Here is a 24,801-nt window from a genome sequence, read left to right on the forward strand (position 1 = left end):
ATTAAAAACGGTATACAAAAACAGTGACGTAAGATCAAATAGATTTTAATGTCAATACTAGAGTGGTATCATCAATAAAAGAAAAAAAAAAAACCTTAGATCAGATCAGAAAAATAAAACTCAACCATTTTATCCAAGAAAATCTAACAGACTCAGCTAAAAATAAAAAGTAACAAAGAAACAGCAAGCAAATAGACATAAAAAGCAAAAATCCCAATATGCCTATAATTCAAGGCAATAAGTGTCAAGTCAAATTATAATCCGTTATAATAAAATAATTTCTATAACATAAACATTTTCTTATCAATAAGTTTCACAAAATTGGAATTTTCAAGGGCAAAATCACCTATATAAATTGAGTTTTAGCTAGGTCTAACATATCATTCCACCATTCAACATCAGATAAAAAAGTGTCACAACAGATACTAAAAACATTTTTAAAAATTACTAGAAAATATGTAAATGATCTTAAACCATCCATTAACCTGAAAATTATGAAATGCATAGATTTCTAGAAAAACACATTATAAGAAGAAATAGAAAATATAAATATTCATCTATGTACCTATTAAGTGAACTGAATCTATAATAGAAAACTTTCCCAATAAAATATTAGGAAGAGATGACGTCACATTTAATTTTTTCAAAGAAAAATACCAATTTTACCAAACTCTTACAGATAATATTTGGGGAAAAAAATCATCTCCTAGCTCATTTCATACGGTCAGGAAAACCTTGATACTAAGGTATGATTAGAAAAGAACAAGGGAAGAAAATTCAAGTCGATCTCCCTCATGAATAAAGAGGAAAAATATTCTTAAAAATAAAAACAAATCTAAACAAAGAAAACAATGATAATACATCCTAACCACACTGGATCCAGGAATTCAAAGTCTATTTAACATTCCAAAAAAACAAGTAGTAAGATTCATCTTATAAACCAATCACTACAATTAACTGTATTAACAGAATAAATACAAAAAAATTATTTGACCACTTAACTAGGTAGAAAAAAGTTGGTGATATTAAAAACCTATTCATGAAAAATATTTTAAAACTTGAATTAGAAGTTAATTTCCTTAAACATTAAAACATGGAGAAACATTAAAAATATTCTTTGGTATCATGAAACTAAGATACTTTTAACACCAATTCTATTCAAGATTATATTGGAAGTTTTAGTAAAAGAATAGGGAAAAATCAGAAAGTTAAGGATTGGTAAGAAATAAAATTTTCATTGGCAGATGACATGTTTATTAATGTATAACAGGATCACAAATGATTTACTAAGTGAATTTAGAAAGATAAATGAACACAGAGTCAATGTATATAACCAATAAAATCAATATATTTCTTCAGGAGAGAAATTTAAAAGTCTGAGAATCAAGCAAGAATAATGATGAAAACATCAGAACCTCTGGGAACCATGAAGGCAGTTCTAACAGAAACGTTTAAAGCTGTAAGTGCCTACCTAAGAAAATCAGAACGATCCCAAATAAACAACCTAATGATGAAGCTCAAGGCCTTTGAAAAAGAACAAACCAATTCCAAAACCAGGAGAAAGAAGGAAATAATTAAGATCAGAACCACAATCAACAAAACTGAGGATGAAAAAAAACAAAGGACTAATGAAACAAAAAACTGGTTCTTTGAAAAGATAAACAAGAATGATAAACCCTTAGCCAAATGAACCAAAAGGAAAAGAGAAAAGACCCAAAATAATAAAATTAAAGATGAAAAAGAAAAAAATCACCATAGACATCACAGAAATTCAGATAAGTAAGGAATATTTTGAAAACTTTTACTTCAATTAAGTGGAAAACCTAGAAGAAACATTTCTAGACACACGCAACCAGACAAAATTGAATCAAGAGAACAACAAAAACCACAAACCAATTAGCAGTAAGACAGAGGTAATTAAAAATAAAATAAAACCTTAACAACAAACAAAAGCCCAGAATCAGATGAATTCTCAGATGAATTCTACCAAACCTTTAAGGAAAAACTAATGCCAATGCTCCTCAAATTTTCCCATAAAATAGGAAAGTATGAAACACTTCCAAATTCATTTTATAAAGCCAGTATCACACTCACTAAAAAAAAAAAAAAAAGCAAATAAGAACCCATCAAGAAAACCAACTATAGACAGTATTTCTGATTAACTTAGATGCAAAAATCCTTAATAAAATATTAGCAGACAATATTCAACAACATATTAAGAATACTGTACATCATGATGGAGGTGGTTTTATCCCACAGATGCAAGGATGGCTGAACACACACTAATCAATAAATGTAATTCATCATATAAATAGAATAAGGACATAAATCAGTCATCTCAATAGATGTGGAGAAAGTCTCTGATAAACTTCTGCACCCATTCACGACAAAACAAACAAACAAAAAACACTCTGAAGAAGCTGGTATGGTGGTACACTCCTGTAATCCAGTGGCGCAGGAGGCTAAAGCAGGAGGACTCCAAGTTCAAACTCAGCCTCAGCAACTTACTAAGGCCCTAAGTAACTGAGCAAGAGACTTGTCTCAAAATTTAAAAAAATAAAATTAAAATAGCTGGGGATGTTGCTCAGTAGTTAAGTGCCCCTGGGTTTAATCCCTGGTATTTAAAAAAATAAATAAATAAAAATTAAAAAATAAAAAAAAAAATTAGGGATAGTAGGAATCTACAGCAACATCATAAAGATTATATGTGAAAAACCCAAAATCAAAAAAACGTACTGACTAGGGAAAAACCGAAAGCATTTCCTTTAAAATCTGGAGCAAGACAAAGATGTCCACTCTCACCACTCTTATTATAGTGCTAGAAACTTTAGTCAGAGCAATTAGGCAACAGAAGGAAAGAAAAGGAATAAAAATAGGAAAGGAAGAAGTCAAATTATCACTATTTGCAGATGAGCTAATAAGCTCAGTAAAGTATCAGGTTATGAAATCAATATACAAAAATCATAGCTTTTCCATATACCAATAATGAATCTGATGAGAAAGAAATCAGAACAACAATTTCATTCACAATCACCTTGAAAAATAAAATACCTAGGAATAAATTTAGCCAAGGAGATGAAAGATCTCTGCAATGAAAACTACAGAACATTTAAGAAAGAAACTGAAGAAGACACAAGATGAAAATATCTCTCATGTTCATGGATAGGCAGAATTAATTTGTTAAAATGGCCATACTACCAAAAGCAATATAAAGACTCAATGCAATCTCTGTCAAAATACCAATGACATTTTTCACAGAACTACAGAAAAACAGTCCTAAAATTCATTTGGAAGAATAAAAGACCCAGAATAGACAAAGCAATTCTAAGCAAAAAAAAAAAAAAATGCTGGAAGCATCACAATATCTGACTTTAAACTATAATACAGAGCTATGGTAACAAAAACTGCACAACGTTGGCATAAAAACAGATACATACACGAATGGTACAGAATAAGGACAAAGAGACAAACCCACTCAGACACATCATCTGATCCTTGACAAAGGTGCTAAAAACATACATTGGAGAAAAGACAACCTTTAAACAAATGGTGCTAGGGAAACTGGTTATCCATATAGAAAAATGAAAGTAGACCATTATCTCTCACCCTGCACAAAAGTCAACTCAAAATGGACCAAAAACCTAGGAATTAAGACCAGAAACTATGCAACCCTAGAAGGAAATGTTGTTCAACACTCCAATCTGTAGGCATTGGCAAAGACTTTCTCAACAGAACCCTTAAAGCAGGAAATAATGCCAAGAGTTAACGAATAGGATAGCATCAAATTATAATGCTTCTGCACAGCAAAGTAAATAAAATGTTAAGAGAGAATCTACAGAATAGGAAAAAATCTTTGTGAGTTACTCTTCTGACAAAGGATTAATATCCAAAATATACAAAGAACACAAAAAACTTAGTACCAAAAAAAATGAATTAAGTTATTAAGTGAGCAAATGAACTAAACAGATACTTCTCAAAGAAATACATATAGCCAACAAATACATGAAAAAATGTTGAACATCAATAGCAATTAGGGACATGCAAACCAAAACTACACCAAGATTTCATCTCACTCCAGTCAGAATGACAGTCATCAAGAATACAAACAATAACACATGCTGGAGGGGATGTAGATAAAAAGGAACACTTTTACACTGTTCATGGGATTGTAAATTAGTATAACCACTATGGAAATCAGTATGGAGTTTCCTCAAGAGTAGGAATGACCCAGCTGTATACCACACCTTGGTATTTATCCTAAAGAATTAAAGTCATCATACTACAGTAATACATGTACACCCATAATTATAGCAGCAGAATTCACAAAAAACTATGGAACCAGCATAGGTGTCCATCAACAAACAAAGATAGAGGAAAACATGGCATATATACACAATGGAGTTTATTCAGCCATAAAGAAAAATGAAATTATGTCATTTGCAGGAGACCATTATGTTAAGTAAAATAAGGCAGACTCAGAAGGTCAAGGGTTTTAAGTTTTCTCTTATATATAGAAGCTAGAGAGGAAAAAGGGAAAGAAAGGTGTGGGGTGAAGGGACACATCAGGAAGTAAGAAAAGTAGAGTAAAACAAAGGGACCAGAGGAGGGAGGAAGGGAGGGAAAGAGGAAATATTGGGGAATGATATTGGTCAAATTATATTGTTATATTGTGTGTAGGCACAAATACATAACAAATCCCATCAACATGTACAACTATAATGCACCTATAAAATATGGAAAGAAAAATTATTTCTAATATTGGCAAAAGATCATTAGAAAATAAAAATTTTATAACTTTGCCATTTATGGTAACATCAAAAACATCAAATATCTAGGAATCAATTAAAATGTCTAAGATCAGTACATTGAAAAGTATAAAACCTTAATAGACCAAAATTTGTAGATTATAAGTACAAGACTTAATGCTATAAAAATATTAACTCTCCCTAATTGGTCTAGATTCAAATCCTAGCAGGTTTTGTAAAATAAATGAGTCTAAAATTTAGGTGGAAAATGCAGACAGACAAGAATGATTAAGATAATCTTCAATCAGAATAGCAAACCTTCAAAACTTACACTACCAGACATTTAGACTTTTTGTAAAGCTGGAATAAGAAAGATGGTGCAGTGTTAGAAAAAGAATAAACTAACAGAATTTAACACAAGAGAAGAGAAACAGACTAACATGTACAAATAGATCAAAGGAAAAGAACAGGGAGGCAAAACATTGACTTTCACATACATAAGCATTTCATCTATGACAAAGTTAACAATATAAAGCAAAGGAAAAGAATATTCTTTTCAATAAATAGTTCTGGGTCTGTTGGATATCCTTATGGAAAAAATATAATTCCACACATCAAAAACAAAGGTCAATTCCACATGGATTGTAGATCTAAATGTAAAACAAGCATCCAGAAGATAACATAAGGGAGTATATTGAAAATCTTGGACTAAGCATACATTTCTTAAATGTGTCACAGAAAAACAAAGGAAGAGATCAATAAAATATGTTCTTTACCTTTTGCAAATCTTCATCACAATGTTGCATGCAAAAATGTGCAAAAAAAAGTGTACACAGCTCACTAAAGTTTCACAAATAACCATGCCTGTGTAACTACCACCCAAATCAGAAAAAAGAATATCTGTAGCACTCCAGAAGTTTCCTCACCCTCCCAGTCTCTGTCCCACCTCTCAATTTGCTTCAGATTATGAGATCATATTTACCAAAAGACAGCATTAAGAAAGTAAAAAGGTAATCTGCAAATTTGGAACAAGCATTAGGACTTATAACCAAACTACCCAGAGAACTCCCACAATCAAAGAGAAAAAGACAAATAACCTAATAGAAAAATACACGAAAACTTGAACAGAACTTCATAAAAAAGAACCTCTAGATGGTCAATATACATATAATTAGTATCATTAGTTACCAAGAAACTGCAAGCTAAAATAAAGAAATAACCCAAAACACATATTGGAATGTCAAAAATTTTAAAGACTCATAGGACATGAAGAATCCCCCAAAGACTCATGTGTTGAAGCCTGTTCTCAATGAAGCAATGTTCAGAGGTGGGGTTTTAGGGTAGTGATTGGATCATGAAAGCGCTGACCCCTCAATAGATTAATGTACTGATGGTTTAATAATCTGATGGCATTATGGGAGGTACTGGAAATTTGAAGAGGTGGGGCCTAATTGGAGGAAATAGGTCACTGGGGGCATGCCCTGGAAGGGTATTTCTTATGCTTGACCCTTCTCTCTCTCTCTCTCTCTCTCTCTCTCTGCCATGCCCTTTTGCCATGATGCTCTCCCTCACCTAAGGCCCAAAGCAATGCAGCCAACTGACCTTGGAATGAAACTTCTGAAACTGTGAGCCAAAATAAACCCTTCCATCTGTTTGTCTCAGGTGTTTGTCAAATGACAAAAGGCTAACACAAAGATTGAAGACAATACTGACAAAGATTTTAAGTAACCATATACTGCTGGTAGAAGTATAACTTCACATAATCAAGCAAAAAACTGGTAGTATCTAATACAGCTGGACATAAGCACACACTATGATCCAACAATTCTACTCCCAAGTGTAAACCCAAAATACGTGTTACAATGTTTTTACTGAAGCAATATCCTAATAGCCAATAGGACAGACAGAACCCAAAATAGTCAATGGAGAGAACAGGCAATAAACCTAACATCAAATAAAAACATCTTTGTAAGTAACACACAAAAAGAGTTAAGAGTTCATGTTAAATTCATTAAATGAGAACAGCACAATTTTACACATAAATACCATGAAAAAGTCACCAGAAATTTAAAATACAATCACTAAAATAAAAAATATGGAGAACTAGAAATTAAAAATCAAGACAATATCCCAGAAAGTGAAACAAGATGGGAAATACAAAAGCAGATAGGCAAATTAGAGAAAATTCTAAAATGATTAATACCAAATTACACAAAGAAAGAATGGAAAGTTAAGGTGTTCAAGAGAGAAGGGAATTATGAAAGAAAAGACACAAGAATTACCCAAACAAAGGACAGGAGTCATCCATATCACTCACTGAAACACTGAATGAAAAAGGATCTAAATACACACACCACTGAATTTTTTAAAATCATAAATATACTAACCACTCTCCCTGAAGGTAGAGGACAATGAAGCAAGGCCTTCAGAACTCTAGGGAAAATGATTTTCAACTAGATTTCCATCTCTAGACTTTTTTGTGCAAGGTAAATAAAGTCATTTTAATGTGTGCATTCTCAAAACCTTTGCCTCCTATTATATTAGTAAGCTACTGGAAGATACATAACTAATTTAGGAAATATACCAAGATGGAGGAAGACAGAAATCCAGAAAACAAACTCCAACACAGAAGGTCAGCAAAAGCAAATCCAGAGCTACAGCTGCATAGCAAGACCAGAGAACTAATCCAGACTAGGGTAGGAGCAAAGATGACTCCAGAGAAAGCATAAGGAGGAATTTCATAGATTTAAGCAAAAGGACCATATTGCTGATGGCAGGTGGCAGAAATTTTAAAGCACCAGGAAAGATTTACTATAATTATATAGACAACCTAGCATAAAATTAAGATTAAAAACAACAAAGAATCATGAGTGAATGGAGTGGTGACGACAGGGCATCACTTTTCCTACCCACGAATATTTTCAGTCACTAGACTATAAGCCCTGATTATCTAACCTATTTATCTAAAACTGATATAACTATGTTAGGAGCATGATGGCAGAGAGAGAAAAACCACATACAAGTCTACCATTGCAGGATCTCAAGAAATAATGCCTAGAAGTAACAAATTATGCATAGTCTAATAAATGTATCATTTAGAAATACAGAGGTAATTACAAAGGAATATAACTAAGAATAAATACTTTGAGGAAGCTTTAAAAAGACAAAAAAAAAAAACTGAAGTAGTATACTACCACTGTGAAAAATAAGTTTTCAATACATTTTTTTCATCTATATTACTTTTGCTCAGAGAAATAAAAATTTTTAAAAATTCATGGATTCTTCCACATGATAGTCATCATTTTAAAAATGGATTAGAAAAATACATGATGATTAGAGGTGACAATGAATGAATATACAATGGATGCCTTAATTTTTAAAAATCTACATACAATGTTTCCATTGTACCTCCATAAACCATCAGTTTATATCTTAAAATTCCCCCCCAACCCCCATTTGGGACTCCAATCCATCATCTTTTATACCTGGATATCCAACAATTAGTTTAAGAGTATAAATTTTCTAATACTGATTCATATTTTATTGTATTTTAAAAATACTCTTGAGGCAGGAGGATCACAAATGTGAGGCCAGACTCGGAAAGTTAGCAAGGCCCTAAACAAATCAGTGAGACCCTATCTCAAAAAAAATAAAGTGTCTCTGGGTTCAATTCCCAGTACCATAACAAAAACTGAGTGACCCTGAAGTTATTTGCATATTCCCGTCAAAAACAATAACATCATTCTTCCAGTCAACTCTTCACCTGGCCCTGTCAGCTAATTCTAGGATCCTACACAGAGATATAGTTGATCAACTAATATAGTTTGTCAATTATACCACCATAAAACAAGCCTCATAACTTCTGCTTTACTTTAACTTCCTAGAATAGTTTCTTTGATGATCTTCTAGCCCTAAGTCAGTCCTCCTACATACAATAGCCAGCTTAAGGCTTCTAGAATACTCTCCCCACACTTCTCTGCTTTTGAAACCATACTCTCTCATTCTTCCACTGCATTTATCACAACATGATACACTATAAATGCATTTGTCTGTCTCTCTCTCTCTCCCTAATGTAGCAGAGGGTAAATTCCTCGAGAGCAGAAACTGTTTTGTTCACTACAGCATCCCCATTGCTTAGGAAAGTGCCTGGCACAAGTGAAAGGCACAGTAACTGACACTTGGCTAAATGAATAAATTCATTCATTAATTCAAGAAATATATATGAACCCTGACATAGTGGAGAGACTATGCACAAAGAAATGAATAACTGTAATCAGAAAAGGAAAAAGAAGAACACTGAGGACGGTCTCCAAATCTGACTTGACAAATCAGAGGTTTTCTGAACAAAAATGGCATTTAAATTCAGTCTTCAAGGATGAGTAGGAAACAGTCAGTTGAAGATGAAAAACAGAACAGCATGAAATACAATCATGTTACGTAAGGATAAGGGGTGGGTATGAATAGCACATTGAAAAAGCTGAACAAGAGAGAAAGTGAGGTCAGAGAGAGAAGCAAAAACTAAAACAAGAAGGACTTAGTCATGTTAAAGTGTTCTGACTTTACCCTAAAATCTAACAGGAAACATCAAGGGTTTTTAACAGAGTATTAATATCAGGGTGTCATGTCAGAAGAGTGAGTGGCTGCAACATAAAGAAGGAAAACAGAAGGAAAAGAGAAAGATAAAAGTTAGTTACCTGGTGTAGGGATGGAAAAAGAATATTCGGGAGGTAGGGTCAACAGGACTCATTGGCTAAGTTAGCATGAGAAGATGGGAAGAATCAAGGATCACACTCAGATTCCTGGCTTGGGCCAGAACAACGTAGTGAACAGTAGCAATTTCCTGGAATAAAGCACAAAGAAGGTTTGACAAGATGCTGAAGGAGTTTAGGAAGATGAATTAGAGGTACTGATGACAGTTCCAAGACAGCAATATTGGCAGGTGGATTGATAGAAATAAATGAAACTCAGGATAAAGACACAGATTAGGCATCATTAACATAAGTGATAACTAAAGCCGTAGGAATGAAAGAAATCATCCATGGAGGGGTTATATTACAGAGAAGAAAGTATAATATAGTCAAGAAAAAGATAAAGAAAGAAGAACCCAAGATGGAGACTGAGAAAAACCAAGCACAGAGGAAAACCAGAGAGTAAAGAGTCACATTAAAAAAAAAAAGAAAGAAAGAAAAAAGGTGTTTCAGGAGTCTGGGTAGTCACAGCAGTGAATACTAATGCAGGCAGGTCTAATAATTTTAAAACTGAACTTTGTCCATTCAGTTTAACAAAGATCATCATCCATCTTGATGAGAACAATTTCAATGGCATAGTAAAAATAAAAGGTGTATTTCAGAGGTATCAAAATTGAGTAAGCCAGACACAGTGGTACATATTTTTAATCACAGCAACTTGGGAGGCAGAGGCAGGAGGACTGCAAGTTTGAAGTCAGTTTGGCAACTTATGTAGACCCTGCCTCAAAATAAAAAATTGGGCAGCTGAAGATATGAGCACCCCTGCGTTCGATCACTAGTACCACCAAAAACAATTTTTTTAAAAAATTAAAAATAAAATTAAAAATTGAATAAAAGGTAAATAGTAAGCACATACACACAATGCCAAGAAGTTCTGGCTATAAAAGGAAAAGAAGAATAAATCTAAAAGGAAGATGAGGAGTACAATGAATAAGTTTTTTAAAGATGGACAAGATTTAAATATAATTAAATGCTTTTAGGACAAAATCAGATTATAGAAGTTAAAGATAAAAGGTACTTGACTTAATCCATTGGGTGAGCTCTGTGAGAACATATAAAGGAATGCATCTGGGGAGCAGAGACAAGGGAATTAGCTGCAGGCCACGAGGAGATGCATTCAAGTTAAGTTCGAAGGGGTAATAAAAAACCTGCACCCTAGTTCGAAATTCTTTAAACATTTCTCATTTGCAAAGTTAAGCACAAATGTCTCAGTCTATTCAACTATACAAGTATTCACATAAATACAAATTTAAAATGAAACATTCATAAGCTATGGAGTCACAAAAAAAAGAGGACAACCAAAAAAGTATTGAGAATACACAATACCACAGAGGTAAATTGAAACTGGGATGCATGTAAATTGTTGGTAAATCTTTTAACGTGGTATAACCCTTTGGAAATCCACTTGATAGTATGTACCAAAAATGATACTCACAATAGTTACATTTCTTGAAATTTAATCCAAATAAACATTCTAAGATATAGAAAGAAACTTAGAGCATGAAGAAACTCACTGAGGGGTAGGAATGTAGCTCAGAGATAAAGTGCTGACCAAGCATGCATGAGGCCCTAAGTGCTATCCCCAGTATCACACAAAGAAAAAGAAAGAAAAAGCACCAAACTACCACCTAAAATAATTAAATGGTTAAGTAAATCATATGTTAACACAGTAAACAATTGTTGGCACAATATAGAGTATAGTTAACTTTAAAATTATATAAAACAGATAAAATGTGAATAATAAAATGTGGAGTCAAAGTTATTAAAACATATATACAGATAATTATTGTTGTTTCAGAAGAAGAAATACAACCAATCAACAAATAAATGAAAAAAAACGTTCAACAGCTCTAGCAATTAGAGAACTGCAAACCAAACTACACTGAAATTTCACCTCACTCCAGTCAGAATGGCAAGTATCAAGAACACAAGCAACAATAAATGTTGGTGAGGGTGTGGGGGAAAAGGTACACTCATACATTGCTGGTGGGACTGCAAATTCATGCAACCACTCTGGAAAGCAGTATGGAGATTCCTCAGAAAACTTGGAATGGAACCACTATTTGACCCAGCTATCCCACTCCTCAGTTTATACCCAAAGGACTTAAAATCAGCATACTACAGTGATGCAGCCACATCAATGTTTACAGCAGCTCAACTCACAATAGCCAAACTAGGAGTCCTTGAACAGATGAATGAATAAAGAAAATGTGATGTACACACACACACACACACACACACACACACACACACACACACACACACTGGAATATTACTCAGTCTTAAAGAAGAATGAAATCATGGCATTTGCCAGTAAATGCATGGAACTAGAGAATATCATGCTAAGTGAAATAAGCCAATCCCAAAGAACCAAAGGTCAAATGTTTACTCTGATATGTGCATGCTAATTCACAATAAGGGGGCAGGCAGGGGGCACCTAAGGAAGAATAGAGGTACTTTGGATTAAACCGAGGGAAGTGAAGGGAAGGGGGTTGCGGGGGTAGGAAGGACAGTGGGATTAATCGGACATTATTACCCTATGTGCATATATGATTACACAATTGGTTTAATTCTACATCATGTACAACCAGAAGAATGAGAAGTTATATACCATTTACACATGATGTGTCAAAATGCATTCTACTATCATATATAACTAATTAGAACAAATAAAAATAAAAATAATTATTGCTTAAAAATGCATTAAAATATTAAAGAAAACAAACAGTAAAAGAAAATATCATGATTTTATTAGAAAAATTAAAATAGGGGTAATTTTTTCTTTTGCCTATCCCAAATATTAAAGAAAGCAATACCAAAAAAATAAAATAAAGAAAAGCAAATGATAGCATTTTAAACTCTTCTAAAGACTGGCATTTAAAGAAACTTCAACAACATGAACCACACTCTCAACTCCCACAATTTCCCATAAAAACTCTTTCTTCCAGTCAGCTTGTCTCCTTCTTCTTTGCCAATTTCCTAGTAACAGTTCTGTGAAATCTACTCTCCCAAATTGAAACGTCCTCTCCCTCTCAATTGCTTTCCCAACTCCCCTCAATCTTCAAAGTCCAGCATGTGTCTCCTATCTTTTTTAAAGCTTATTCCAAACCTCCTAGCCACATTAACTTCGACTCCTACAGAACTTGTCTACACTATTTATTTGGTAATTTGTACAAGGCAGGTTCCCAACATTCTCCAGAGTAATGCTTTTAAGAAGCACAGGACATGTCATCTATTTTCTCTGCCCAAGCGGTCAAATTTTTCTGTCAAAAAAAAAAGGAGTATAATATCCTTCATGGGATTCTGTACTTGAGCTGATCTATTTCTCAATCATAAAACATTAGGATGAGACTATACTAGATATAACTGTCAGAAGTTAGAAAGAAGTAAAGGTGCTAGACGGCCTGGAATGAATAGTAATTTTCTCAGTTATAACAAGTACATACTGAAATATTTCACAGACTTTTCACATGCAATGTGTTTAAGGTTGCACATAGTTTTTAAATTCATCTTTCATCTGGAAAGTTTCTTCTAATATATTTTAAACCATTCTTTCTAAAAGAGAAGACTGACTTTGAAAGGGAGTAAAGGGAAGTTTCATGTCCTCTGGAACAAGGACTAGAAAACAAAATAAAAGGAAAAAAATCTAAGATCAAGAGGAAGATTCAAATAAGCTTTTTAACTGGCTTTAAATATTTACTCCTACAAAAAAAGAGAATATTTTAAGAAATGTAATTAATATTTGTAGATTATCAATAACATCAAGTCTATCAGCACCTTATATTTTAATAATTAAAAGGAAGAATAACTCAAAGATGAAATTTCTTTGATTTGAGGATAAGAATGAAAAAGAAGCAAACAAGAGTCTGAAAGGCATCAAAGATGACAGCATCGAAGAAATTAAAACCTGAAATGTTTTTCACATATTTAAGGAGGTAAGCCAGGAAAGCCACCCTTAATGCTCAAATCACAATTCAAGCACACTAAAATCTTGGGACATGTTTTAAGTATCTGAGTGAAGAGGAGATTTTAGTGATCCTATTGTTGGGAATAACAATCTGACAGCAGAATTCCATCTACTTCTTTTCAATCTAATGAAAAGATAGTATCAAATAAGCTGATACTTTATATAAAAATTATTAGCTATTTATCATAAGCAGGAGTTAAAATATAATTTATACTTCACAATTTTAATTATAGGCAGAAATCACTATTGAATTCTGTACAGAATTCTACTTAATGTACTTTTCATATACTCTAATTTACACTTTAAGAGATAAGACATTTTTAAAGAATCAATATGTTAAAAACTCATAATGTGTATAATTTACATTAGACTGCCACATAATACTGCCATATAATGACCTGGGCCTATGTGTCTATAAGACAACTACTTTTATGATTGCTTCTTATTTAAATCAATCACTTCAAACCTACTGAAGGTAGAATGTAGATTAAAATCCAGAAAACTAATTGCCGTTCTGGGTCACGAAATTCAACACATCTTCTGAGTGTGGTCCTGGGGACTGAACTCAGGGGCACTCTGCCACTGAGCTCTATTCCCAGCCCTTTTATTTTTAGCTCTCTCTTTTTTTTTTTTTTTTTTTTTTTTTCCTTCTTTTCTTTTGAGACAGTTGTCTCACTAAATTTCTGAGACTGGCTTCAAACTTGTGATCCTCCTGCTCCAGTCTCCTAAGGGGGTGAAAGTACTGGGGTGCACCACCACACCCAGCTTAATATTCAATACCCTTTGGGTGGGGGCAAGAGGTGTAAGGGCACTGAACTCAGGGGCACTGGAACACTGAGCCACGTCCCCATCCCTATTTTGTATCTTATTTAGAGACAGGGTCTCACTGAGTTGCTTAGCATCTCACTCTTGCTGAGGCTGGTTTTGAATTCATGATCCTCCTGCCTCAGCCTCCCAAGTCGCTGGAATTACAGGCGTAAGCCACCGCACTTGGCTTAAAATTTAACATTCTTAAAGGAATTACAATACCACTAACTGGAATATCTTATTAAAAGAATGTGATGTTATAGAATAAAATATCTGTAGGAACCTCAAGAATAGAAACCTCATTGTCTAATTAACTTACTGTATGATAAATATAACTTCACCAAATGGGACAGGCAACTTAAAATTTAAGTGATAGGGTAGCAAAATTGGAAGAATCATTTTTGCCTATGTATATTTTGCTACTAATGGTTGATTAGCTGTCATCTGCCATACGTGTCAAAATAAAATTAAAATTAACATCTTTCCTTTACTAACAAACCTGAGTCTAAACTGGAATAGTCAAGATGACAGATCATGATGTTAAAAGCATTAATACAAAAATTGTCTCTCTGCTACTTTCCTATACATTTTGGAATCCTACTGGTGACACAGTAGTCACATATTACCTTAATTTTTATGTTGAAGATAATGAAGGCAAAAGACAACCAATGTCTTAGTATAATCAAAGCATTCTATAAATACTGTCAGGTAAATATGAAGATAAAGTGAAAAACATCCCAAGCTTTTGGAGAAGTAATCTGCCTTCCTGTCTATGCAAGCTAAAAGGAAGACTAAACCTTCAAAGATCAGCATTAAAATGACATTCCCTTTTTTGCTAAGAGAAAAGGGAAGGGGCTTAGCTTTTGTGACACATTTTTCATTTGAGAATAATCTCATAAACCATAATAAGAGAAGGAAAACTCGAAACTATTTAATATACCAAAGAATAAGGAGCAATTATTCTGGCCTCTTCAGCTTTAATGTTCTAGGTTACCAATATCTCTATAGACAGCAACATATTAAGTAAATATAATTAGTATAGTTTTTAAAATCTGAGACTGAAATTAGATGCAGAAAACAAATTACTGTCAGAATGACCAGAAATTGCTATCCAACTGGTCTTTAAACAAAACATTTGGTTTTATAGAGCAGGCAAAGAAAAGATGAGGATAAAAATCTATTAAATGCTATCTAAGAAAACCCAAATTTCCAATGTAGAACAGTGTTACCAAAGATTATATTCTACCTTTACCTTTTGGGATTTTTGAAGCAAACTGTTTTACCCAATTATGTACTTTCAAAAATTTCAGTTAATAAAAATCTCTGTGAGGAAAATGATTTTTAAATCAACAAAAAGCAAAAAGACAAGATGTTCAAGACTTCAGACAGTATCTGAGAAAGAATACAACTAGGGAATGGCTTTACCTAGATGAGCAAAGTTCAGAATAGCAGAATTCCTTCCATGTTGTAATGAATATTCTGAAACTACCAGTTATTTGACAACTATCCTAGGTGCAGTAGTAAAACAGAAGGGAAAAGCCTCACACAGAAAGCTGAATGGCCCAAAGAAAACCTAAGTGGTGACAAGAACCTAAAGGCACATGCAGGTACGCATCTTTTATATTGGATGTGATACACTTACATGGCCCCTGTTGAATCTCTTGGGGACCAACAGTAAAGCAAGTTTAGAACTTCAAATCTTGAGACATCTATAGCAAGATGCTGATCCAATGTGGCTCCAATTATCTTCTGTTTTCCTGGCTCACCTGAAGAGGAAAAAACACTACAGAGGATGTGGGAACTGAATTTCTTTATGTAGATTCTTCTAGAGCAACTGTCTGAAAGTTTTGGCCCAGTCCTTTGTGAAGTCTGGAGATGAGACATTTGAAGGACTAGTGAAAAACAAAATCCAAATGAAAGGGTGGAGTGAGATATCTAAAAAGGGAGTATGAGAGCAAAAGATAATTGTTGTAGGTAACTCAGTGTTCCTCATCCTTAGGTGGGAGGAGGCAGAGAAAGGAGAGGAAAACAATGCACAGACACTTCTCCCTCCACTCCCTTACCCACTGTTATTGGAACTTCATGGAAATACCTAAGTTTTTGACCACAATTAGGGAGTGAATAAGCAACATTATGTAGAAGGTTTAGCATTTTGTCAAGTCTCCCTCCCCTGGCATTATATTCAGCAGGGAGGCCTTTCAGATAATACCATTTTTTTCTAAGAAAAGACTGGTGGAATACAGCTTGAAGCAATAAGAAAGAGAAAAATAAATTGAATTTGTACAAAAATGGAATTCACAAGACAAATACCATATTTACAAAATTTATCTGATTTTCAAAAAGGGTGGGATGGTTTTCATGAAATAAGAAATCAGAACCCCCTGCCAAAAATAGTAGTTTCCAAGTAACAGAAAATATTTTTTAACTAAGCAACACAGACTACATGCTTCATCCTTCTGTGCCATACTATCCCTAGAAAGATAATCTTTAAAAACTAAGATTAGCAGAACCAAGTCTGATATATTACCACACAAAAAGCATAATACTCTAGACCATGTTATTAATTAGATTCATTTTTAATAAACTTTTAAACTTTTTCCTTAAAATATTTACCTAAATCTTATAATAGTTATTCTCCTGCATTCATGTAATACCCTAGGGCATAAAATATTTTTTTCCACATACATTCCACTTTAACCAGAATTTTCTTGAACTATGTCTGGCAAAAATACCAGAATTTTCTGGAAAATGAGACTGGAGGAAAAATTAGGTCCTTACCTGGCGAGGCTGTTCGTTCATTCGTTGTGGGTCTGATTTCACTTTATTACTAGGATGGTTTGTGACTTTGGTTACTGGTTGTTTGAAAATCGACGCTGTTTGTCTAATTGGCAATGTTGTATTCAAGTCTGGTTTGCCCTGTGAATGAATATAAGTGTTTTCATTAATAAATATTATATATAAACATGATGATTTTTTCTAATTCAATGTTTATTACTTTAAGTCAAATTATTCTAAAATTCTCAGTCGAACTCAGCATTTTAAATACTCTGAAAGTGCACCTAAAATACTTTATGTTGTAAAACAGACATGAATTTTTTTCTCATAACAAATGAAAATCTTTTTGTATACTGGATTGAACCAGTACCACAAAACCACTGAACTAAATCCCCAGCAGTTTCTATTGTGAGACTGGTTCTTACAAAGTTAGGATCTCACTAAATTGCTAAAGCCTGGAACCTGTGATCTTCCTGCCTCCGTAGGTAACTCAGTGTTCCTCTTCTCCCCAGCTGCTGGGATTACAGGCACATACAGGTACATTTTTAAATGTAAGAAAATTCTGTGCATAAAATTCAAAATTAATTTGATATGTTAAGTATTAAGGGTTTTTTTTTTTTAAAGTTATTAAATCTGTTTGGGTTATACAAAAGGAAGGAGAACTTTAAGGACAACAATCATTGGAATAGCAATCATGTCTACATTCTAAGAATAGAGAAAAATATTGGCACTAAATATACTTGGGTATTAAAATATAAACAACCTGATCAACAATTAGGAAGCCACACATAAAATAACACAAATTAAGCTTCCTTTTATATAAAAATGAAATAATTCTTAATAGAATTCAATTAAGAAAAATATGATAAAATAAGGATATACGGGTTGAGCATGCCTAATTTAAATACTTAAAATTTGGGGGGTACCAATGTCATCATAAGTGGAAAATTCCGTACCTGACTGCAAGTGACAGGTCACTGTCAGAACACAGGTTCATTAAAAATATTTATAAAATTACCTTCAGGCTATGTGCAGTGAGCATACATAAAAAATAAATTTCATGTGTAGATGTGGGTCTCATTCCCAACTGACGTATCTCATGCATACATGCAAATATTCTAAAATCTGTAAAGAATGCAAATTCAAAACACTTCTAGTCTCAAGCATAGTGGATTAGGGATATTCAACCAGTATTCCTAAATTTTAACATATTCACATTTAGTCTTTTTACAGAGGAGATTTTAAATTGAAGCTTCAGAAAGTTACGTAACACATTCATCAAATTTTAACCAAGCAGTTAATAAAATGTGAGATGTGTTCTAGTGAGGTCAAAATGCAGCATAGGGTTGTTATTAAAATATTTTGCAATACCTCCCCCCCAAAAAGGGAGAAAAATGCAATTTAATGATTATGCTGATTTTGACCAAAAAAAATTTCATATATATACATACATATATATATACACACACGTACACACCTATACTTGACTATGTACCTTTAGTACATAGTCATTTAATGAAAATATGTACCCCACATATTTATGAAATATTATAGAAAAATGTATAGGATATTTGATGAGTTTTTTAACATGTCCACATAGAAACTATAATATCAACTTCATATTCCCAAACAATGATTCTCAAACCCAAACATGCATAGGACTTGTTAAAACAATGTGGACTGGGCCTGATCCTCAGAGATTCTGATTTAATAGAGCTGAGGTGGGATCTGGGAAATTGCATGTCTATGAAGGACTCCAATATGCTGATGCTGCTGATGCAGGGATCAAACTTGAAGAAGCAATACATCAAAACAAAGACTGCTAATTTGTGGTAGGTACACCAAATCTAAACGATGGATGTGTGTTGTTTACTTTTTGATACCTTCAGTACATTAAGCCAGCATCTAAAAACCTGGAGTCTTCATATAAAGTCCAGAATTCCAGATCCTCACAAACATGGAAAGGTATAGGAGAAATGCTAGACTTTGCTTGGCAACAGTAGGCCCTGACTGGCAATAGTTGCCCACCACAGATGTCAGGTTCACCTTTTGTAACATTTCTCAATAACTCTTATTACCTGCCTGAGCTCTATAAGCATGGAGTTTGTGACCACTGCTTAAAGATTATTAGCATCTAGGAAAGTATGGTAATTATTACAATTATAATATTTGGATCCATTATTAAATGTGCCCTCACCTCTTCCCCTCTATCCATAATACACCTTCTTCTTCTGAATGTATTGGACATTTTTGCCACTCCTTTATCTCAGTTTTCCCCCAATGTATGTGTTTTTATCTTTATATTCATCTCAAATTATTCTAACCATATTATTTCTCTGGTATATATCTTTATCTTGATGGACTTTTAAAAAAAAACAAATCATCTGCAAATTTGATTGATGGGGTACAGAACCACCACCAGAGAATGCATCTTTAAAAGACATGAGGAGCAAGAGTGTACATTTTTAAAAGGTCCCTGGTAATTCTGTATACCACAAAAGGTTTGGACATCTCTGATTTATGCATCTAGAGCACTGTGAAGCCCTTAACAAAGTCATACAACCTACAAAATGGTCAATATTCAGTCCTAAAGAAGCTTAACATAAAAATGCTTATGGGAAATTGTTTCTTTTGCTAATTAGATATAATCAGGTAATTGTTTCACTAAACAAATACCTTGCTTGGTTTTTACGTTTTCTGTTTTTTAATAAAGAACAATGTGCTCTGCTGGTGCTAGAAGAAAAGTAGTACCTGTTTGTAGGAGCAAACATATTGGAGCCTGAGATTATCATTGTTACCAAGGGTAACTGGAGGCAGCAGGGACCCTTCTAAACTGTTCTAAACCATGAACCCAATTCAACACAGGAAGTATGAACCACATAAAACTATTGATGAGTAAGGCTGATGTTTTTGCATTAACTTGTGCTTTTGGTGCACTAAAGAGAAATTAGGAAACTGGCTAAAAGGTTCAAGACATACAATTAACCTCTATTGTTCAATGAGACAGTTTATTCCCTGGTGGCAGAGAACAGGGGACATTATTCAAGCATGTAACATCATTCCTCTCTTAATCTCATTTGGGTTTTAACAATTGCTTCTCTCTTTTAACTGGCCTACAAGCTTGACAGAAATAATTTTTTACTAAATAACTTTATATTCAAAAAAAGTATGAAGTTGAGTCATCTATAAAGCTGAACTAACTGGTTTTCTCAGACTGTCACAAAAACAGTAAATTATATTATCACTCTCCCCTGAGGACTTGAGTCATCATTCACACCCAAATACATGTCAGAATTTCTCTAATTAATAACCAACAGGCCATAAACTTGGAAGTTAAAAAGTAAACTCTCTTGCATGGGACAAGTTTATAGCTGTCTGTATATTTGAAATCTCTTTCAATATTCAAAAAGAGTAAAGCAGTTCTTTACATTACAAAATTAAACTGGCAAATAAGCACATTGTAACATCAGAACTAAAAGTTTGCAAACTTTGTCAACTCTTGTCCCTATGTGGGCAGGTCCTTGAATCAAAGTTTAATGAATTTTATAATGTGTATACTAGACTGAAAGTATTTAAGTTTTTGAGGACCTATTTATCCTCGTTGCTGAGGGGAAAATAAATTTTTATTTTAAAAGAAATTTCTTCTCTTTCCATATATGTGAGGTGGTTCTTTGTATACTCATGAAGGACAGATGTGCAATAAATATTTAATTTTAAAAACGAGGAGGAAAAAAATTCCTTTTGAAAAAGTTAACAGTAATACTAGAGCTGAGTGTCAAATGTGGATCTGAACTTTCCAGGGGCCTAGACAAAAAGAAGCATTCAATCATATAGTTATCATGGTCAGAGAGGAGGAGGTATACAAGTTAATGAAGAAAATAAATGTCCTGGTGCTAAATATAGAAGAAAATCAATAAAGGCATTCAACATCACAACAAATATTAAACAGATTTTAAATGGGTTTGTCTTTTTCCCTTTTGTTCAATAACTTTTCATAAAAGCCAAGAACATAAGACTCTAAGGACAATTCAGTGAGGGTGATTCTGAAAAGGACTAAACCCCAGTAGGACCTCATTATTGTGTAATCTTTCAGTGACCTAACTTAATTACTGAATAACTAAAGGGGTGGAAAAAGATCACGTTTCATAAACCAATGCTTGTCTAATATTTTCTGTATTCCTACTCAAGAGAATTTTTAAAATATATATACTTCTCTCATATTTTAAAGTTGATTATCAGGAATATTTCATATTTTAATTTAAATTACAAATGATACTTACCACCAAGTATTTGAAATACTGACACTTTAATAATAAACTACCATATCACTCAATTAATACAGAAGCAAATCTTTTACTCTTTGAATTAATAATTCCATTCCTGCCAGGCACGATGGTACATGCCTATAATCCCAGCAACTGGGGAGGATCATATTCAAGACTAGCCTCAACAACTTGGTGAGGCTCTAAGCAACACAGCAAGATCCTGTCTCAAAACAAAAGAATTTAAAAAGGGCGAGGGATGTAGCTCAATGGTAAAGCACCCCTGGTTCAATCCCTAGTACCAAACATAATAATTCCATTCCCACAGTTATTTACTATTTTAACTTGAAATCTTTGATTATATTCATGAAAATTTCTAAAATTTTGTGACCATAAACCCTTAGTGATAAAATTTATTCCTGTTAGTATATAAACCACTAAAAATAATATATTACAAATTGTTAGTTTTTTAGAAAAAATATATATATATGTAAAAGGGTTTGTTTTGTTTTTGTTTTTGTTTTCATCCTGAGACAGTCTGTGTTGCCCAGGCTGATCTTGAACTCCTGGTCTGAAGTAACCCTCCTGCCTAAACCTCCCAAATAGCTGAAACTACAAGCATACATACGTCCACCATGCCTGGCCCAAAATAAATTTTTTCTCAAAATAACTTATGGTCTTAGACAAATATTTAGACAAAAATTAGCATCAACTTTATTCCTATTCTTCATTTTTTACAGATGTAGGACTAAACAACCTTGATCACATAAATGAGCAGAACTAATTTTACTGTCATTTATGCAGCTCCTTTTGAGTTATATGTTACAATATCAAAAAATGTTAATAATCAGGTGATGACCACATAAAGTCCTCCAAATTTTTTGAAAGCAAACAGTTGTACTTGAAAAAATTCACTGTTACAGAATGATTACGTTTCTCAACCCAATATTTCAAACTACCCCTTTATTGGTAAACAAATGTTTTGTACCACAGTAAGACAGCTGACAAATAAGAAGTGTGCTCATCTATACGATAGGAGATTGATAATGAAGAATTGAGAGGAAAAATAACAGATACCTTTATCTATAAAGGTACATTTGCAGAACAACTGAAGGAAAGAGTACACTGTATACAGAACTTAAAAGGTATTCTGAAATGGATTCCTTTAAAACTATCCAGGTCAAACTTTCACATGACATATTCTGAACACAAGGGGCTTGCTGTGTATTCTAAATACTGCTTATCTCAGACTGGCTTTGAAAAAAGCTGCATGAGACAGTTCAACATTGTACATATTCTATAACCAAGCTTAGAAAGCTTATTTTATCTTTAAAATTCATGCAAATTTTGCATTTCACTTTAAAAATTAGCCTTGTTTGTTTTAAGGTTAAAATGTTGTTCTACTTGGGCTTGGGTTGTAGCTCAGTGGTAGAGCACTTGCCTAGCACATGTGAAGCACTGGGCGCAATACTCAGCACCACATAAAAATAAATAAATAAAATAAAGATATTGTGTCCATCTGCAACTAAAAATATTAAAAAAAAAAAAAGTTCTACCTACCCAAAGTGTTCAAATAAAACTGACATTTCCAAATATCATTCAAGTATTATTTAATTCTGTGCTTTTATGTACACAACACAGATATATTCATGACCCAGTTTGAGAAGCAAAGACTTTATATCTCAAACATCAATTTCCTTATCTGAAAGGAGGATAACAACTCTTGCAAAGATTCTCATAGGGATCCAATAAAGTAGTGCACATGTAATGTTGTTGCTGCTGCTGCTACTGCTAATGCAGTTTTCAGTCAGTCACTGAACAAATACTGAGTGCCTATCAAATGCCAGGCATTGACTGCAAAATGAATACAGTCATGAAAAAACCAAAGTCAACAACAACAAAAACCCAACAACAAAATCCCTGCATCAGAGCTTTTAATTCTGGAGGTAAGAAAAAGACAACAATTAGAAAAACAGGTTTATGGTTATCGTGGCACATAAATTCTTTTTTAAAAAAAGTTCTCTCTTTCACATTAATTTCATATTGAGTATGCCTTTGAAATTTAGAAACTTAACCTGTTAGGCTTTCCCAGAAGGGAAGTCATCCCTTGGTTCACACACAGGTGTGCCCATGTAGTATCTTTAGATCAAATCAAGACTATTCTCAAAAAGCCATTTCAGACTTGCTCAAGAATACACATAGCAGCCAGAAGTGAACGCTATTCCACAAAACCAAATGTCTCAATGCAAAGTGCCTGACAATCTTTTGTAACCTTTTACAATTCAGATATAATTCACATACATAAAACTCACCATTTCAAAATGGACACTTCAGCAGTTTTTAGAGTATGCACAGGGTTGTGGAGCCTTCCTAAGTTTTTTGCAAAAAGTAAAGTATATCTATCATATCTATTATTTTGTATGGAAAATCCACTTACTCTAATATACTAAGTGAGGAATGAGATTTAAGGAGATCAATGGCATCATACTAAAAAAAATAATAATGGGTGAACTACATATTGAACTCATTTAAAAAGGTCTATATATCTAACAGAAAAGTGGAGGGCTGAAATTCACTGTCAAAAATACTTTTTGAAGAGTTCTGCTTGAAAAAAATAATTTCTTAGAGATTTAATTAATATAGTCATCAAAGGATGTATTGCAAAAGATGCCAATGACTTTCAACCAGATATTTAGCAGCCCTACTTAAACTATGGTTGCTATTGTATGGAACCGTCTCCTTCAGATCTAATTCAACACTAGCTATATGTATTTGTCAGTCAAGCCCAGACCCTCTCAAAAGGATCTATTAAACTAGGATACATTTGAGGCACTAATACTATGATAAACTAATGTCATAATACAGAACCAATTATTCTCATCAGCAAACCTATCTGCTAACATGGCTAAAGCTCTTCTGTTTACTTTTTGTTTCCTAGCAAACTTTATCCAATTACCTAAATACGTGGGTCAAATTAGTCAAAAAGATGGAACAGCACTATAAACTAATAACCTATTATCTTCATTTATTAAAGATGATTAGTCAAAGATAAATGTCCTTTATTTATTCATTTATAAGGATATTTCTGTATATTCCAGGAAACTGTAAGTTATTTGGACAAGAGAACACTAACTAGTTCTAGCGTCCTTTACTACATCTTACCCTTTCTACCTTTACTCATTCATTAAATGAACACTATGCAAGTCACCATCATACTGGACAAATACAATAGCCTCCTACCTGCCCCACCTACCCACCCACCAACTTCCACTTCTACACCTCTATCATGCATTCTTTACTTGCAGCCAAAGTAATCTTACTATCACCCGCTTTGTAAAGCCCTCAACCAGCATTCATACCATTCTTTAGGCTGGTCTGCTTATCTATTTTTTAACCTCACCTAATATCACTCTCTCCCTCACTGAACTCTAGCACCCTGGCCTTCTTTCTGTCATTTTATGAGTGCATTCTGCCTTGGGGGTTTTGCACTAGTTATT

The 24,801-nt window shown here is 33.4% G+C and overlaps 1 protein-coding gene across 4 annotated transcripts in view; it reads right to left on the reverse strand.

The window, feature by feature from the left end:
• Nucleotides 1-24,801, reverse strand: part of MBD2 (methyl-CpG binding domain protein 2) — a 75,887-nt gene that overhangs the window by 22,140 nt on the left and 28,946 nt on the right. For 2 of the 4 annotated variants that reach the window (XR_013758828.1, XM_079109120.1), the window contains exon 3: nt 17,046-17,183. Coding sequence is in view for 1 of the 4 variants with exons in the window: in XM_079109120.1 (XP_078965246.1) it covers nt 17,046-17,183 (138 nt within the window). In the remaining 3 variants the exon portion in view is untranslated. Of the gene's footprint in view, nt 1-15,909; nt 16,051-17,045; nt 17,184-24,801 lie in introns of all 4 variants that reach the window. The other 2 variants (XR_013758829.1, XR_013758830.1) reach the window with 2 other exon arrangements.

Source organism: Sciurus vulgaris (genome assembly GCF_902686455.1).
Source record: "Sciurus vulgaris genome assembly, chromosome: 13".
Lineage (NCBI taxonomy): Eukaryota > Metazoa > Chordata > Mammalia > Rodentia > Sciuridae > Sciurus > Sciurus vulgaris.